The sequence below is a fragment of the Pipra filicauda genome, unplaced genomic scaffold, assembly GCF_003945595.2.
Source record: "Pipra filicauda isolate LSUMZ 115617 unplaced genomic scaffold, ASM394559v2 scaffold233_size1220752_pilon, whole genome shotgun sequence".
NCBI classification, from domain to species: domain Eukaryota; kingdom Metazoa; phylum Chordata; class Aves; order Passeriformes; family Pipridae; genus Pipra; species Pipra filicauda.
In genome coordinates this window covers 110852-127862 of record NW_024104347.1, presented here as the reverse complement: position 1 = coordinate 127862, position 17011 = coordinate 110852, and the positions used below count along the sequence as shown (strand labels likewise).

At 41.1% G+C, this 17011-nt stretch overlaps 1 protein-coding gene across 1 annotated transcript in view; it reads left to right on the top strand.

The window, feature by feature from the left end:
- The window catches only part of AOAH (acyloxyacyl hydrolase), an 81462-nt gene that overhangs the window by 44294 nt on the left and 20157 nt on the right, over positions 1 to 17011 (top strand). The window contains exons 13-16 of the mRNA XM_027729111.2: positions 3247 to 3338; positions 5649 to 5731; positions 12553 to 12589; positions 13559 to 13633. Coding sequence (XP_027584912.2) covers positions 3247 to 3338; positions 5649 to 5731; positions 12553 to 12589; positions 13559 to 13633 — 287 coding nt within the window. The remainder of the gene's footprint in view (positions 1 to 3246; positions 3339 to 5648; positions 5732 to 12552; positions 12590 to 13558; positions 13634 to 17011) is intronic.

The following is a 17011-nucleotide window of genomic DNA, read 5'->3' as shown; positions in this document are numbered from 1 at the left end:
TTACAAATGTGCTGGAAATAATACCCTTTCTAGAAAGAGGAATTTTAAAACTGTTGGATCTCTTTTTCATGCTGAATAAAGAGAAAAATAAATCCTGCATTTATCCATAGTCCAGTGAATATCTGTTTGCCCAAAAACTCAAAGGGTTCTCAGGTTTCATTAAAGTAACTGTTTCATAGTATTTATTTCCTATTAGCAGAATTCATAATTTCTTTAAATGTGGATTCAGGATGTCCTGAACCCTTATCCTACTGACTTTTTTTTTTTTTGCACCACTAGAAAAAACAGAAGTTTGATATGTGAAATTCTTATTAAAAACATTCTCTAGCTTCCCTTTAAATCCACTGAAATGCAGGCAAGTTTCTCCCAGCTAGTACTGTGATGACTGAGGTTCCGCATTTTGCAGGAAATAGGGTTATAGTTTTGCTAATTTCAAACCTCTGCCCCTTGCAGCTTTACAGAATAGAAATGTTATTCGTGCTTTTTAAAAAGATATATTTTGCTTTTCTCAAGGGCATTAAGGTTTGCTTATTTGTATATTTAGAATAAGAAAGTTGTCTATGGTACTTAATACTATCACAAGGACTTGAACAATACTAAGGGGTGTTTCAAAGATTTCAGGATTTCCAGGACTGACATTTCTACAGACTTGTATAAGTGTCAGGTTTCCAGTGCCCTTTTGTGTTCTGATTTTGAAAATCTCTTGCCATAGCAACCCTGAACCTTCTTCCGTTTAAGCACAGCTTGGCATTTGTGCATTTAGCATCAGCCACGGCTTTGGCTGCCCCGTATTTCAAGGCAGGACACATCTAGGAGATGAGAATATTCATTGAAATGAGACCCATCTAGAGCATTCGAGGCTAAAATATGGCATTTGTAGCTAGGCTGGAATAACTTTCTACTGATTCTCTGCTAAAATCTGATGCGTAGGCTGAAGTAGGTTTCTCAGCCAGAATAGTCTAGAGAATGATATTTAGACAAGTCTGTGCTCAAAAGAGTTTTATGCTAAAGGTCAACATAGTTTAACCTCCAGAGTAGGACACATTTGCATCCGAGACTAAGAGAAACACAGTCTGTTAGACTGTACTTTCCAAACTATGTTGCTGCAGAGTTTAAGGTCTAGCATTCTTCTGAAATTTCCATTAACTACTCATCTCCACCCTTTGGAACTGAAATATCTTCAAAAGTCTGGTCTTAAGTGCTTTGTTGGAAAAGTGTCAATGCTAAATGTATATACAGTTTTCAAATACAACTATAATTTTGAGCTCAAATGTTCCTTTCCAAACCAATTTGCATCTCAATTAGGTTCTGGCTAATTCATATTTGAACTAAGTTTGCAGGGGAAAAAAAAGCCAAACAGTTAAAAGTTATTGGGACTTGTCCAATGAAGATATTGTTTTTGAGTGCCAACAGGAAATAATGAGAGAATTGGTCATAGAAGGATTTGTTTTAAAAATATTTAATAATTTTTACCTCTTTTTATATTACATGCTGATATAATATATCTCTCATATGCTGTGACTTATAAGAGATCATATCTGCAGGGTTGGTTTTTTCTGTGCTAAGTGACTATTTCTTTCATCTTTAATGCAAAACTATGAGGAGGGAAATATTGCAAATGGCTAAGCCATACTGTATCTCTCCACTTCTGCTCATAGCTGTGCCCTTGGATTAAGTGGTTGTTTGCACACAAAACTAACAGATTTGAAGAAGGCAGATTTGAAGGTTCCCTCCACCCCTAAAAAAACTAATAATTTTTATGTATGTATGTATATACGGATACATTCAAGGACACATACATATGTGAGAGAGAGAAAAGAGAGAACAAACTGAAAGATAATTAATACATCCCATTTTCACCTTTGTAACTAATGTAGATATACTGTAAGTAGGTCAAATCTGCTGTTACATGCTTTAAGCTGGCATCTGCTGTGCATTAGACTGCTCAGAGCTTGGCTTCAGGATTTCTTCCCCCACAACCCCCCTTTATTTGCCTTTCTTCCTCTTTCCCTGCATCTCCCTCCATCCTCTTACAGTCAAAATCCACAGACGCATACTCAACCCAAGTATAGCTCCCATTCGCCTAAATGATAATTTTCTGGGAATGAGAACTTGGTGGTGACCACAAGATTTAGCTCTTCTGTGGCTGCTCAGTTACATCTGACCCTCCTGGATAAAGAATTACCCACCTGCTTGTTGTTTATAGCAGTGAGGTCTTAAGGAAACCCCACAATTGCTTGGAGAGAAAATGAAGCTAATAAATTATATGGATTAAACTAGCCTGTAAGTTCTTTGGTATTATGTTTTGACCTTCTTTTGGTTATTACCTTTTCTATCAGCAGTTTTTCCTGTATGAGCACACTGGATTTATACTTTTGTCTTTGCAAGCGCACCCCAGACTAACAGATGCCGGAAATTTACTCCATGTTCTCGTCCTTCTGAGGTAGCACAATTTATCAAGGCTGTTTTTCTAACCTTTCATGATTTTTGGGACATTCAGAAATCAAAGTGGAAAGGAACAGGGCACTGTGTTTTGAATGTGCAACATGGCTTGCATCTGTAGAGAGGCTTTCACAGAGACAGTCACTTTAAAAATGTTAGGGACTAGTATCAGCAAAAGCAGAGGAGGGTAAAGGATGTATGTATCTCCCAGGAAGGTTATGTCACATGATGTGTTTTTCTCCCTGGTCCCTGCCATGCTCAGGGGCCTTTCTGACTCTGTTGCTTTAGTGCCATCTCTAAAATTTGCAGTGAGGACCAGGCAGAGGTTTTTAGGGGATCGGATGCTTGCAGCTCATTCTGCTGGAGAGAACAGGAGAGCTTTGAGTGAATTTGACATTATACTTCTGCCATATGCTCTGGGGACATTACAGCGTCATTTCTTCCTGTGCCCAAGGTTGACCCACCTTTGAACAGGATGGATGCTGGAGCAAACAACTGCTGCCTTGGTGGTCTGCGCCTGCAGTACGTACTCCATATCGGGAGGAGTTTTGGACTCCTCCAGAATTAAAGGGTACCAGAAGTTGCAATTCAGATATCTCTTCTGCTTTTCCTTCCTCCATCTCTTGATAAGTCTGCCTTACAAGAGTCAACTTTTTAAGTATATGCATACATAATTACCACTACTGGCTGTCTTTACAATTGCAGCTGCCGGGCTAATGCTCCGGCTAAGAAATGTTCGAATTTGCTAAAAGGATTTTTGTCTGTGAGGGCAAAACTGTGTTGATTTAAGAATTTCTCTTTCAGAAATCATTTGCTAATCTTCCAATGGCTTTCAGTGACGAGCTTGACTGGCCCCAGTTCTCAGAGATCACTGGATTCCTGAATTCCACTATCGGGTAAGACAACCAGCAGGGAGGGTGGCCAAGTCACAGCAAGTCTCAATGTCAATCAAAGCACAGCAAGGAAAAAAACTCACAAGACAGTGCTTTAAAGGAAAGATAAAAAATACATTCAGATCTGCTTCTGCCCTTTCTAAAATCAAGATTGACACTGGATTTAGGGTTTTTAAAAAATATTTTAAGTATATAACCAGATCTTCCTGAAATTCGAGGTAGGTTTTAGAACTGGTCTAATTGAAATTTAGAAGAAGAAAATCTTGTTCTTTACAAAATTCTGGGGAAGAGAGAAGGGGAGCATTGCTGAAACTAACAAAAATCGGCATTTCCTTTTTCTTTTTTTTAATCTTTCCCTCTTCCTCAGATTTACTTTCTGCTACTGAAACAGTGGAATAAATGGTAACCCCTTAGGGGGAAATCTTTCTCTCCTCCCTCCGCCCTTTGTTTTTTAACACATTTAGAGGGAAATAGCAAAAGAAGAATTTGGAAGAGTCTGTGACCTAATTTGCTGTGTTAGCTTGGCTCATGTGGATGGGGAAGGATGTAGGGATAGATGGGAAAAAAAAGAAGTCTCTGCCAAAAAGGAAGGAAAATAAAGTCTAAACACTTGAAATGCCTGCAGTTTTAACTGTTAAACTAAAAAAAAAAAAAAAAATCATAATTTTATTAATCATCTGTCTGGCCAGCATTAAGAGGCCTTTTAATCCTGCCAGAACTGTACGGTACAATCACCAACAGCACCTGGTCGGACCTGAATTTCAGACAATTTTTATTTTATTTGTGTAAGATAGGTCAGGAATAGAGTTGAATGCCAAACCAAGCATGAGTCAAGCCTGAAGAGGCTCTCTACCAACAGAATTAAAAAGTTGGCAGAATTATATTCTTTTCCAGGAAAAATATCTGTTGCACCATACACTTCTTGCTTCCTTTTTTCTCCCAGTAAAAAATCCAGGCTCCCCGCCTCAGCTACATTCACACAGTGTCTGCTTTAAGAAGGTTTACTACTTGACAAGCCAACAGGAAACATCTATGCAGCCTCCTCTATCGGAGCCATAGCAAAACTGACCTTTAAAAATCTGTTACAATGTCCAGCCACTCAATACATGGCATTTGTCTGGGCTCCAAAGAATCTGAAGTCCACAAATGATCAGAGATTAGAACTGACCCCAAAGTTGTCAGTGACAAACCTTGGTCCAGAGTTCAGTTTTTAATCTCTTTCACTTCTGGAGGAAATAAAAATCAAACAACTGCCTGGGACTTCAAGGTATCTTTAAGAGAAGTAGCTCAAAATCCCACACCACAATAAGTGTGGTGGAGACTGGCTGGCACTGTGCAGTGGGAGGATACCAGTTACTTCAAGACTGCCCAAGCAGAGATACAAACTAGTGTGGTCTGTGTCCATCTTTCCCACCCCCTGATAAGCAAACAGGGATACCACTTTTTAACTAATATCCTCTGAATGAGGTGTGTTTGCTCCTCTTCCTCTGCCTGCCCACTGTGTTGAAAAACAAAGAGGTTGAGCATTTCTTGCATGGCCCATTGCATGGTGACTGGCTGAGGTTTTTCTACGCAGGTAGTTACTTCTTGTTGCTGGTTTAAAACTTATTATTGCCTTCTGTATCTTAGTCTTCATCCAAGTTTGCTGTTGTTAAGCCATGATATTTATCTGATTCCTTTGGTTTCTCAGTTCAAACACAAAATCAGCAGCCCAGATAGAGATGATCAGGTACTTCTGACTGGGAGCTTGGTCTTCTTATCAACCTTTGGGCTGTTATTCTTTTCACTTGCTTTTTGATTTTTCTCAGCAGTGCAAAGTAAAGAAGAGAACTAATCACAATCAAGCACAACCAGCTTTCAGATTAATCTGTCCAAGATTTATGTTGTTGGGAAATTATTTCCCTGCCAATATTTCTTCTCTTTTATTTACTGTTCCATAACAACCAATTGAAAAGTCAATTTGTGAAAAATCAACAGGATTATTTTGATAAATGATGTATAACAAAAAGGTTTTTAAACACATTATCTGAAAGACCAGCATAAAAGCATTGTTCCTGGATGGAACAATGTCAAAGAAACTTTCCATCAATTTATAGTTTCTGAAAAGATATCTTGGCTTCGTTTTAGGCAACTCTGTTCAAGATTAAAAAGATTTATGACCACAAAAAAAGGAGAGATAATGAAATAGAAGTATATACATAACTGGGGTACTAAGTTGTTCAGAAACAAGAACATATCTCTTTTTTAATATCAGCTTTATTTTCATCAGTATCATATGAGTTTAGCAGTTTGCATTTTCTCAATTTGTTTCAGAGGCTGGACAGACTCTCTGTATCTGCGTTTACGCAAGAGAAATCGCTGTAATCACAGAGACTTACAAAACATTTCCCAAAATGGTATGTTAACTTTTTTCATTTTTTGTTGTTTTGTTTTGTTTTTTTTAACATTGCTACTGCTGATACTTGATGCTGCATTAATGACCATCTTTCAGAAACAAAGAGAAACCCCTTCCTAGTTGCATGCATTTCTTATGGAAAAAATAGAGAACAGAACTTATTCAACTCAGCACCTTTTCTTCTTGCTCTGAGCAGGGAGGGGTGTGGCTTGATCCCTTTTATCAACACGCTAAGAATTTCCACCGGATTAAAACCAGTGTACCCCACTGTAACTCTATGGACCTTTTTTTGACTAGGGCCAAAATGAGGGATTTAGAGGGATGTCACTAGTAGTGACAGAGATAAAAGGGCCATTGTCCGTCTACTCTGGAGGCTGTGGCATGGTCCCTGCTTGCATGCATTCCTCTGCTCTATACTCCTGCAGGGAATGCTGAGAGAGCCCTATACTGCACCCCACGGTAGCACAGGGGACTCCTAGGGCTGCCACACCAGCAGGCAGTGAGCACAAAACAGTCATCAGTCTCATAGCAAGGCTGTCCATGACATCCTAAGACATCCCTTGGGGGCCAGCAAGCAGAGATCCTCCTGCAAAACTGGGAAGGTCAACGGTGCTCATCTCAGTGTGCTCTTACAACAGATTTTAAATAAGTAATCAAAGACACAAGCAAAGCACTGGTGGGACAAAGACAGGAAAGAAGTCTGTTATGCTTTAATTAATTATTTTTGTGAGGCTGGCATAACATCTTTCTGTGAAAAAACTTTCATATATATATATATATATATGCATATAAATATGCAGAAGACCTGACCTACCTAGAACTAAGGAAAGTGTTTTGCATGGTACCTCAGTGTGCAGTGAAGAAGAGAAAGATTATTACAAGAAATAAGAGGTGGGTAGAGAAAAACCTAAGCAGGGAAGAGCAGTGGGTTTGAGAGAGAATCTATGTCCCCTGTGCATCTCTCCTGAGGCTAATGCAGCTTAACATTTGGAGTGGTGACCTTAGAGCAAAGACCAGGGTACATGCTTGATAGCTTCTGTGAATAATGCAAAACTGCAAAGTATTAACCATCCTAGAGCAGGACACATCCTTACACAGGAATAATTTAGATGAACTTGGGAATAGCAGTGACAGGAATTGCAGCAAATGCAATTGTACAAAACGTCTATGACAGAACTAGTGATGAGATTTGTCTGTAAACTAGTGGCTCATCAGCCAGAGGTGGTGGAGGAACAGAGGCACTGGGGTCCAAAGGGAAATTCCAAGAAACCATCAGGAGTACAGGATCAACTGGAAAGAGACTAAGGAGGTTGCAAGATGCATCATGCATGGCATTTTCTCTAGAGACAGGGAGACAGTCCTTCCTCATATAAGTCCACTGATAAGAACTCAGAATTTGAGCCCCTTTTGTCTAGGGAGGACTGACTTGGGTGGGTATAGATACAGAAAAGGGCTTTAGAGAGAATTAGGGCAATGGAGACTTCTGAAGACACGCTGGCATTTCAGCAAAGCAAAAATTAAATGGTGTTATGGTTTTGAATCCCTTTGAGGTATAAACACCACAGAGTGGGAAGAATGGTTTAAACTGAAGGATAGTTCTGGTACAAGAACATGGCTTTTCATTAATCCTACCTCTGTTTGGAGAGGAAATTTAAAAAAAAAAAAAGGTTACTAACAAGGAGTAAAAACCTAGAATAACCCTCAAAACAGAGGAATAAGGGCAAACAAGAAACCCTGAGTTGTTTCAAGACAGAGTTGAATTAAATTTGTCAGAGGTTGTGTGAAGACGTGACAGTAATCCTCCTTAGAAATTGAGGTTTATGATGTTAGCTTTTGTGTCTTGGATTAGGTGATGTTCCCAACAGCAGGTTTAAAAGACACTTGATTATGCTGTGATTATCCCTTTGTGTTTCCATTGTATTTAATTAATTTTCATGCTTCAGAAAACTGGCTGCAGAAGCTTGGGAAAATTTATTCTCCTTGGGTAGATAATTTGGCTTTATGGGATGCTCTTCCTCTCCAACAGATGATTCATGTTGGCTGCAAGTGAGGAGCACTGCTGTCCCTAGAGCTACTTAGAAACTCGTTAAATGTTTGGAATATTTCTGCAAGATTTAGGGTCAGAAAGGGTCTGCCTCAGCCCTACCTTCAACAAACAGACACATATAAATATCTCAAAGGCAAGCGTCAAGAGGATGGTGCCAGACTCTTTTCAGTGGTGCCCAGTGACAGGACAAGGAGTAATAGCCATAAACTAAAACACATGAAGTTCCACCTCAACATGAGGAAGAATTTCTTTGCATTGAATGTGGCAGAGCGCTGCAAAAGGTTGCCCAGAGAGGTCATGGAGTCTCCCTTTCTGGAGACATTCAAAACCCACCTGGACAAGTTCCTGTGTAACCTGCTCTAGGTGACCCTGCCTTGGCAGGAGGCTTGGACTGGATGATCTCCAGAGGTCCCTTCCAGCTCTACCGATTCCCTGATCTTACCAGGCAGAAGAGGTTGCACAGACAGGTAGCATGATGCAAGAATCACTTCTGGGCTCAGGTGGGCATTTTCACCTTAAAAATTGCCTTCTGGTGCCAGCACCAATGGCACTGGCAATGCCTCTCATATGCCTTCCTACTTCCTGTGGCACACTTGGTGCTCCTGAGGCTTTGAGTCTTCTGTGAAAGCGTTTTACAATGTGTTTGGTGTCATCAATCAGGTGTTTCTGACTTTCTTGCCTGTAAGATGCAGGGCACTAAAGTTGATGGCTCTTGCAGTCCCCCAGCTGTGCTTTCTGAAAGAATAAAAAAAAGGGCCAAACTAGATGGTCATGGATGACTAGGTGTGAGTGGTTCTTCTCATTTCTATCCAGTTCATCTCAGTACATGATAGCCTAATTACCTTTTTCTGTTCTCCTTGCATTAATGGGGGTGGTAGTTCCTGCACCTCCTTTTCCCAATTCCTTTGTAGATTTTTTTTTTAAATAATCTCTCACTGTGTGCATGGTTCATTTTTCTCTCCACATATCTCCTTTCCACTTACAGGCACCTGCAGGACATAAAAAGAGATGAGCCTGTGACAGGGCAAAAGACTCTGAAGAAAATTGAGAAGGGAATTTAAAAAAGGGAAAAAACTACAAGTGAGAGAAAAATCTCAGGATGTCTTCCCTCGATGTCTTCTCTAAATCATCACACTGACACTACACTCTAAAGGTTCACTTTTATTGCCTCATTTGGCTTAATAGTTTCCCTGAATGGGAGGATTTAAACAGCCGCTCTCAGTGGCAATAAAGCAAAAAGTTGGCCACTAGCCTGACCTAACCTCACCTGGGACAACTAAACCTTCCTTTGAAAATGATGCTTCACAGCCCCACATGTGTGCAATGGGAGGATGAGTCACTAGAGAGGATGATCTGGTGGGGAAGATGTGCAGCCAAGAGGTAGAGCCCAGGGATGGCATTGTGTCAGACCTCAGCATGGAGGGACTTTCCCCACTGACCTTCTCAGGACATGCATCTTCACTCTGGAGAAATGCTTCCTCAGTCTCTGTGATAGTGGGATTTCTGCCTTCCCTTTCTTAAGAAATCCCATTATCCTCTAGAGATTGTGGACCCTTTCCTCCTCTGCATCTGGCTGAGGGACAGGACCAGGGAGGGTACCCCTCAGCTCAGTATGTTACCCATGGCCTGTGAATATACTCGTATCAGAATTGCTGACATTCATTTTGGGTGACCAGTTTTGCTCACCAGGCATCCCACAAAATGCATGGGACATGAAACATAAGTTAATAATTCATAACAAATCTGTTCTATTCTGACACTACTGTGGAAGTACAGCTTGTGATTGCACAACAAGCACCTCAGTGTCCTAATCAATGTTTTCTGTCAGAGTGACTTGCTGAACAGTGTTCTGCAGATAATTTTTGTTGGTTCACTATTTTCAATACCATTTTGTTGTGTTTCCTTCCAGCAGCTTCACACAGGTTGATAAGCTATGTGCCATTTCTGGTTTTTGACTGGGTGAGTGGGATCTCCAGGTGTGAGGGCTTGGCATGAATGCCCAGGTGTGGAGTTAGAAAATTCTTCTAAATGTTCTCCAGCACTTGTTGAAGATCCCTTGTTTTGATAGAAACATCCTGACAGTGAAATTGGTTAGATAAACACGGGAAAAGGGAATACCCTCAGATTTTCTAAATAATTACGGCACAATCTTACAATTGTCATCCATGTTTTGCATGAGATACTTGTATAATGTAGGCTATTTCAAAGCATGGGTATTTTATGTTCCTTTGCCCTTTTTAGGTTCATCTGTCTCTTTGGGATTCTTGCCTTTGACCAGAAAAATTAGTCCTTTTTAACACGTGCTATGGGTCACTGAGCCATCAACCACCAGTTATCTCACATTGGCTTCAAAACCAGTTAAGAAATAATAATTCTTTTTTTTTCCTTCATCTGTCCTGGAAAGTCTATTCCACTTGAAGTTCATTTGGGAAAAACCAGATACTTTTTTCTTTGCATCATTATATTTTCAAGTGCTTTTACAACGTAAGGGAGCAAAAGATTAGAAGTCAATAAGCCTTCTTGCCCACGCAGCACTTTTGGTTCTATCCAGACCCAGGCTCTTTCAGTGCACTTTAGTGCTGCTCCCTGTCAGCCATGCAAGGTTTGAGTGCAAGAAAATATAGAAGTGCAGCTCAAGTATTCCAAGGTTTATGAAATTCAGAGTTGCTCACAAGCAGAAGGAAACCCAACCTTGATTCCTCAACCAAAACTAAAAAAACCCACTGGTGTGAAAATATTTGGAAAGAAACAAAAAGAAAGGCAGGAGAGATCCAGGGAGAGCTTCCAGGACATTCAAAAGTGTAAGAGTAACTGCCTCATCTCTTTTTGTATCTTGAATGTTTTTATCACAGATTGCATCCTGTATCACAAAAGCTTCCTTGAAGACCCAATTTACCCATGAAAACTGTTTTCTAAAAACCCTTTCATTTTCTTGATGGTTTGATTTGTAACTGTGTTAGTGCTTTCCACAGAGCTGCTTATAACTACCTATGCTTGTGGAGTTAATACATACCCTAAACCAGCTTATTGGTTTTTTTTTTATAAATACATTTTTAATTTCTAGAGGTCCCACTTGTTTATTTGTGCTAGAACTGCAGCCTCAGTCCAGGGAGCCATGTGACAGAATGGCTTTAAGAGGGGGTGTTCCACTCTAGCTGAAAGAAGGACTATTAAACAGAAAAAAATAAACTGCTGGTAGTTATGTTCCAAGCCATATTTTCTAAGGATTTCGTGGGGCTCTTATCCTGCTGAAAAGAACTTCTCAACAGACGGGCTGGATTTTTGAATCAGCAACCCTCAGGAAAGAAGCAGCAGACAGATATATTAATTTTTAGCTTGGAAGAACTGGATTATTTAAAACATAAAGGATTCCCTGATACATGTGGTTGGCATCACTGTGAGTGATAATAACAAAGGCACCACTATTAAAATACAAAGTGTATTATTACTACCTTAGGGGTTTATCTCTTAGATCTTTCCCCCATACCAATCTAGCAGGGATTTAATGATGTTCTGTCCACAAGTTTCCTCCCAAGAGCTGCGGGGAGGATGGGATTTGCTGCCCAAAGCAAGCTTCAGAAGCACAATGCAGAAAAAAGAAGAGATCAGGAAAGAGCTGAGCTGAGAATAGAGGGAGTGTAATACCAGAGGAGAAGGAGGGAGAAAAGAGGAGAGACTGATACTACAAAATAAAAGCAAGTACTATCTGTAGGGCCTGCTTCTCTGAAGTGTATGTTTCTCTGCATTGCTGTGCAGTGAGCTTCTTGCAGTCACAGCCTTAGTCTCATCTTGAACAAAGCCTAAAGTATTTTTTGGCTACTTGTTTGCTAACACTCTTATACTGCAGGTGATGGAGTTTGATTTGTGTGCTGGGGATGTATATGCAGAGCCTTTAAAGACCTGCTAGTAGGTTTAATGCATAAAAACTTCACTAAATGGGAATGCCTTTCTCATTCAAAATATAAATGAACACAGATGCTTAGGTGTAGCCAGCTCTTTTCCTCAAGTAGGAAGGATTTGTATCCAATCCATTGAAATGTACAGCTTCTTGGGAGGAGTGCAGCTGGTCTAATACTACTTTTTGTAAGTCTGACACTTGTGGGGAGAGCAATGCAGAAACTCAAATGTTGGTGTCTACAGCTATTTAAGGTGCTTTACAGTATCTTTCCCATCTTCAGCTGCCTTTCCAGAAGTGCACAACCTCTCATGCCTCCTGTGATGAATCTCCAACCCTGCTGCAGGTGTCTCGGATAGTCTGGGATGTCAAAAATGGCACTTGATGTCTATGTTTAGGACCTGAATCAGTCCCAATGTGGTATAGCTGTGAGACGCATACTCTCAGAAGAGTGAGAACAGTTTCCTTTGCAATTTATAGGGAAAGTTAAAAGTAGAACAACTGTTGACAAGTCAGGTTGGCTGGTTTACAAGAGACTACTATGTTCAACAGATGGGAAGAAGCTGCCAGATCTGGATTAAAAGCCAGATCAAAACAACCCTGCACTTTAAAGTATTTGATTTAATACAGCCAGAAGTGTGGGACTCAGGTAAGAGGCAGCAAGTCCCTGGATTTAACTTTACTTCTTAATGCCAGCACCTAAAAGTATTACAGAGATGATTTCTTGTTACATTTCTATTTTTAGTGCTTCTACATTCTTGGAAATATCCAATTAACTTGGGTTTTGCACTTTGGGTTTTAGTTGGTTTTTTGGTTGTTTTTTTTTTTGTCATTATAACAATGTTGTACTAATTCTCTTATTCCCACTGTGTGTGATCAGGTGGTTCTTCTGGAAACCTCCTCTATTTAATAAAAAGGTGAGTGTTTAATGGGATTCAAGTGCTAACTCAAGGTACAGAGGCATTGATAGAGTTCTGCTTCTCTGAAAGAAACATGCAAAGCCCTGTAAGGAATATACTATCCACAAGTATTCTAAAAAGCACAGGCACTTTAAGGAATATATTATCCACAATTATGTTCTAAGAAGTACAGCTTCCCTTGACCCTTGTGCTCTGAAGTGATGGCTGTTTCTTCTCTGTTATAAACATTAATAAAAAGAAGAAAAACTATTTTAAAGTGTGGATGTCACCATGTCCAGGGCCTTGAACTTGGCTCAGTAAAACCAGTGGGGCATTTCCAGTGATCTTAGAGAAGAGACTAAACCTTTCCATACATCTATGCTTTGTGTCCCCTTAACTGTGTGTAGCAATGTACACAGACATAGGTAAGTCCACTGTTATCTCCACATGGATATAACTGTGTATCTACTGGATAGTGAGAGGCAGCAACTCTCCTTTTCAGATGAATTTAGGTGGGCTATGGATCAGTCAGGTTTAGTTTCCTTTAGTTCACATGCCAAGGATTTTTATTGTTTTCTCCTCTGGAAAAAAAGTAGTAAAGAATCCTTGCCCTCTAGCACTGAGCTTCAAACCGCATCCTAATTTGATCTTGAGTTCAATTGTGCACATAGACTTAGTTGTCAGCCAAACATTGTCTTCCTCTCCCATCTCTAATTAAAAAAAAAATTTTGGTTCATGTCTTTGCCCCACAATGAAACTACAGTTCACTAGGGGCAAAAGAGAGATGAAAAAAGATGTGCTTAAGACACTTTACTAAAATATAAAACTATAGTGAAAAGAAAAACCCAAATATAGGAGTGTAGTCGTTTCAGCACTGTCTGTATCAGCACAGGCTACTTCCAAATGTGATCTCACACAAGCACGGTGTGTGACTCAGACACTGAGAGCGTATTTCCACATTAATATAGGTGCATATTTATCTTTTAGCTTGGCCAGAAACCAGCTGTTGGACAATCCAGCCATAGTTATCTATGCTACAATTGGGAATGATGTCTGCAATGGGTAAGGTGTAAACTAAATGAACTTTTATGGTAGCATAAATTGGACTTCTTTAGAGTACTGCTGACTGCTTGGACATTTGTGTCTCATTGCTTTGTGCTTATCCATGATGGCATTTTTCTTCACTTTTAGTCTATCCTTCTTTCTTAATTTTCCGCTGAAAATGCTGGTTGTTGCCTTACCTATATTTGTCATAAGCACCTATCAGTCCCCTTTCAAACCTCGTCTTTCATTTCCTTTTTTTGTAGCCAGTCATAAAGTGACCCATGGCATGTCTGAAGTAATCATTTATAACTTAGCAGAGGAAATTAATAATAACAACGGGGGGTGGGGTGGGGAGAAGAGTTTAAAAGCGTGTATATCTGTCTTATCCAGTGTGTCACCTCCTGTCAGGAGGGAGAGCATGACTGATTTATCATTTCTGAAGAATCACAAAATAGTCCCCTGTCTAGGTCCATTTTACCCTGCCTCTGCTGCACACTGCCTGCAGTCTTTGCTGTGCTTTCCTGATGAGGTGTTTTGTCTTTCTGGCTTTACTCACATCATAAGCTCTGCAGGAGAATGAACTGAAGCTTTCAAAACTAATAGTTCTGACATTACCCAGAATGGATAATGTCACAGGGACACCAAGAGGTCACTAGCTGGATGCTTCCCTTCCTCCAGGTATGGAAGGGCAGAAAACACCTTGCAACCAGGCAAATGCACAGGACATCCATACCGCAGTTTTGGTTTTGAAGAAGGTCTGAGTGCTGTTGCTAGTGCAACATTATTTTCACCATGATCAATCTTCAACTTTTCTTGTATGTTGAAAAAATATATCTGATGTGCAGGGAGACTTTCAAAACACTCATTTTAATAAATGCCACACACTCAGCTGAGTTTCCTTCTAAAGCTATTGAAAACTCTCACCTGCACGTTGTGTAATAAAGTTGGAGCTATTCAAACTTGGCCAGTAAAATAGCAAGGCTTGGTATCCTACAATTTCTCTTAACGGGCAGTTCATGGGTTGAAATTTTGCTTGCCAGGTGTTGTTCTCCAGATGAGGATGTCCAAACCCAGGCAGGACCTTCCCTGGCACTGCAGCACCTGGAAGCCCTCAGCCAGGGCAGAAGTGGTACCAGAGGGCCCACCTTTTAGGTCCTTTCCTGACATCACCATTGCCCTAGCAACATCCAGACAGCACACAGAAATAACCTCCCATGAAATCTTCGCCATCTGGTGCTCATGCTCTCTCTGCACTGTTGCCCAAAACTGCCATATTTGCCCTCAGCACCACACTTGTCAGTGGAAGACCACACAAATCCTCAAAAGCAATGCCATCACTCCCTGACTTAGTGGGAAAATCAGTCACAGGCCCCTTACCACTTGCTGGCAAGACTGTTCTGGGGATCTGTTTACCGAGAAGCTTATGGAGGTATCATTACATCCACCACCAGGGTGATAAACCCCCCTCTCCTCCCTGCCCCAGCCCACCACCCCTTTCAAAAAAAAAAAAAAAAAAAGGCACCTTTGCTGAAGTCCATGTCTCCTGCCATGGATATTTTCAAGGCGTCTTCTCCCAGGTTTGGCCTAGGCTCTTTTGTGTACATATTTCAATTCTGCTGTGTCACTGCCTTTGCTAAAAGCTCCTTTTTTTCCTTTGTTTTATTCCTCATTCTGCAGGTTGCCATGTCTTTCACTTACCATGTCTCTAACACTACTTTCTGCTCTTGCCTGAAGTAAAAAGAAATTTTCCAGAAGTTTAAACCATTTTCACCTTGCCTTACCCATTTGGTATATTCCAAAACCTTCCAGAACAGTATTTATTACTTACTTGAAATTCTGCTGTCTTTTTATCCCAGCATCCATTACCTGGCAGAGACATTTTTGTTTGCTCAAATTCTCTCTACTGTTTTTTATCTGTTTACTTACAAAACGTTCACAGCATCAAAAGAGGCTATCAGGCTTCAGCAAGAAAAGATCCTGCAGCTTCTGTAGAATGTGTTGTTTCCATTGAGTTGTACAGTGGACAGAGATTTCAGTGTCCAGTCACTGTGTGTAGCTGCCCTGGCTCTGATGTACCTAGAGCGGTTACAGAGGATGCAGAGCATCTGATGGGCTTGACTTCAAACCTAGAGCTTGACAAATAGAAACCTCTTCAAGGGCAGCTTTAAACTGCAACAATGGAACCTTCTTGGCCTTATCCTGTATCTTGCCTTCAAAAGGGAGCAGTGTGCTGAGCATATCAGAGACACAGCTCTTAGCCAAAGCGTTGTTAAAATGCGAGTATTTCACCCTGTGCAAAGAGTGGGGCAATGAATAATATGGATGTTTGTAGAGGAAAAAGGTAGTGAAATTGGCAGCCTGTGCTACACATTCCCCGTAGTCTCCATACTGCAGTGTCCAAACAGGGGGGTTAGAAAAATAAAGACAGATGGCAGTGGTATCTCTCAGCCCACTGAGGTTTAAATGTGGGACACAGAGACCTAGAACAAAAAAAATCAGACAAGAAAATAATAAGCACCAGAAGTCTCAAATGTTGTGCAGTTGATGCACGTATTAGTTACATTTGGGGTGAGGCCCCATGTCTCCAGCCTCTTTGTCACAGATCTACAGTTATTGCATTTGCAACAAACAGAAAGGTGACAGCAGCAAAGCAGAGTGAGCAGGGACCCACTGGGAAAGGAATTTGTGCAAAGTGGCACCAGTACCAGCAAGAGCATAATGCTCCCTTGTTGTAAGACTATCAGCACCAAAGAGCTGCTGCACCTCTCTGGCCCTAAAAGTAGTATGTGAGCAGGCAACACCTCTAGCCCTCATGCTGTGGGCATCCCACCCCTCTGCAGCGAGCTGGAGCTGAACTGCTCCGCTGTGGATCCAGCTCTGCACCTACCTGCATGTGCCGTGTGTGAATGTGTGTGTGTGGCATGTCACACCCCAGCTGGCCCTGTGTGCCCACAGCCCAAACCCTGGGCATGTAACAGCATGTGGCTGGAAAGCAGATGGATGGCTGGAACATTTGCTGGGGAAGTATTTATTTGGGGTTAGGGGGAGGGGGAGTTGCTGCCCTATAGGATGTGGCAGGCCAGGCTCACAAACACTGCAGAAGGAGGGTGGAGAGCTGTGTGTGGACTATGCCAGACACTGTTATAAGGGACTGGAGGAGGTCCCTGTGACAGAGGAGAGCTGGAAAAGCTTAGCACAGATTGCATGAGGCTGTCTGTTCTATATGTGTGCACAGCTAGAGTACCAACGATGTTAGGATATCCAGGAGCTCTGTGCACATCCAACAATTTTACTGTGTACTTGTGTGTTGTGGGGGTCCCAGATCCAATGCAGCGGGAATCTTAACATTAACGTCTGCTTCCTATGCTCTGACACAATGAACCGAGGGCAATAGCA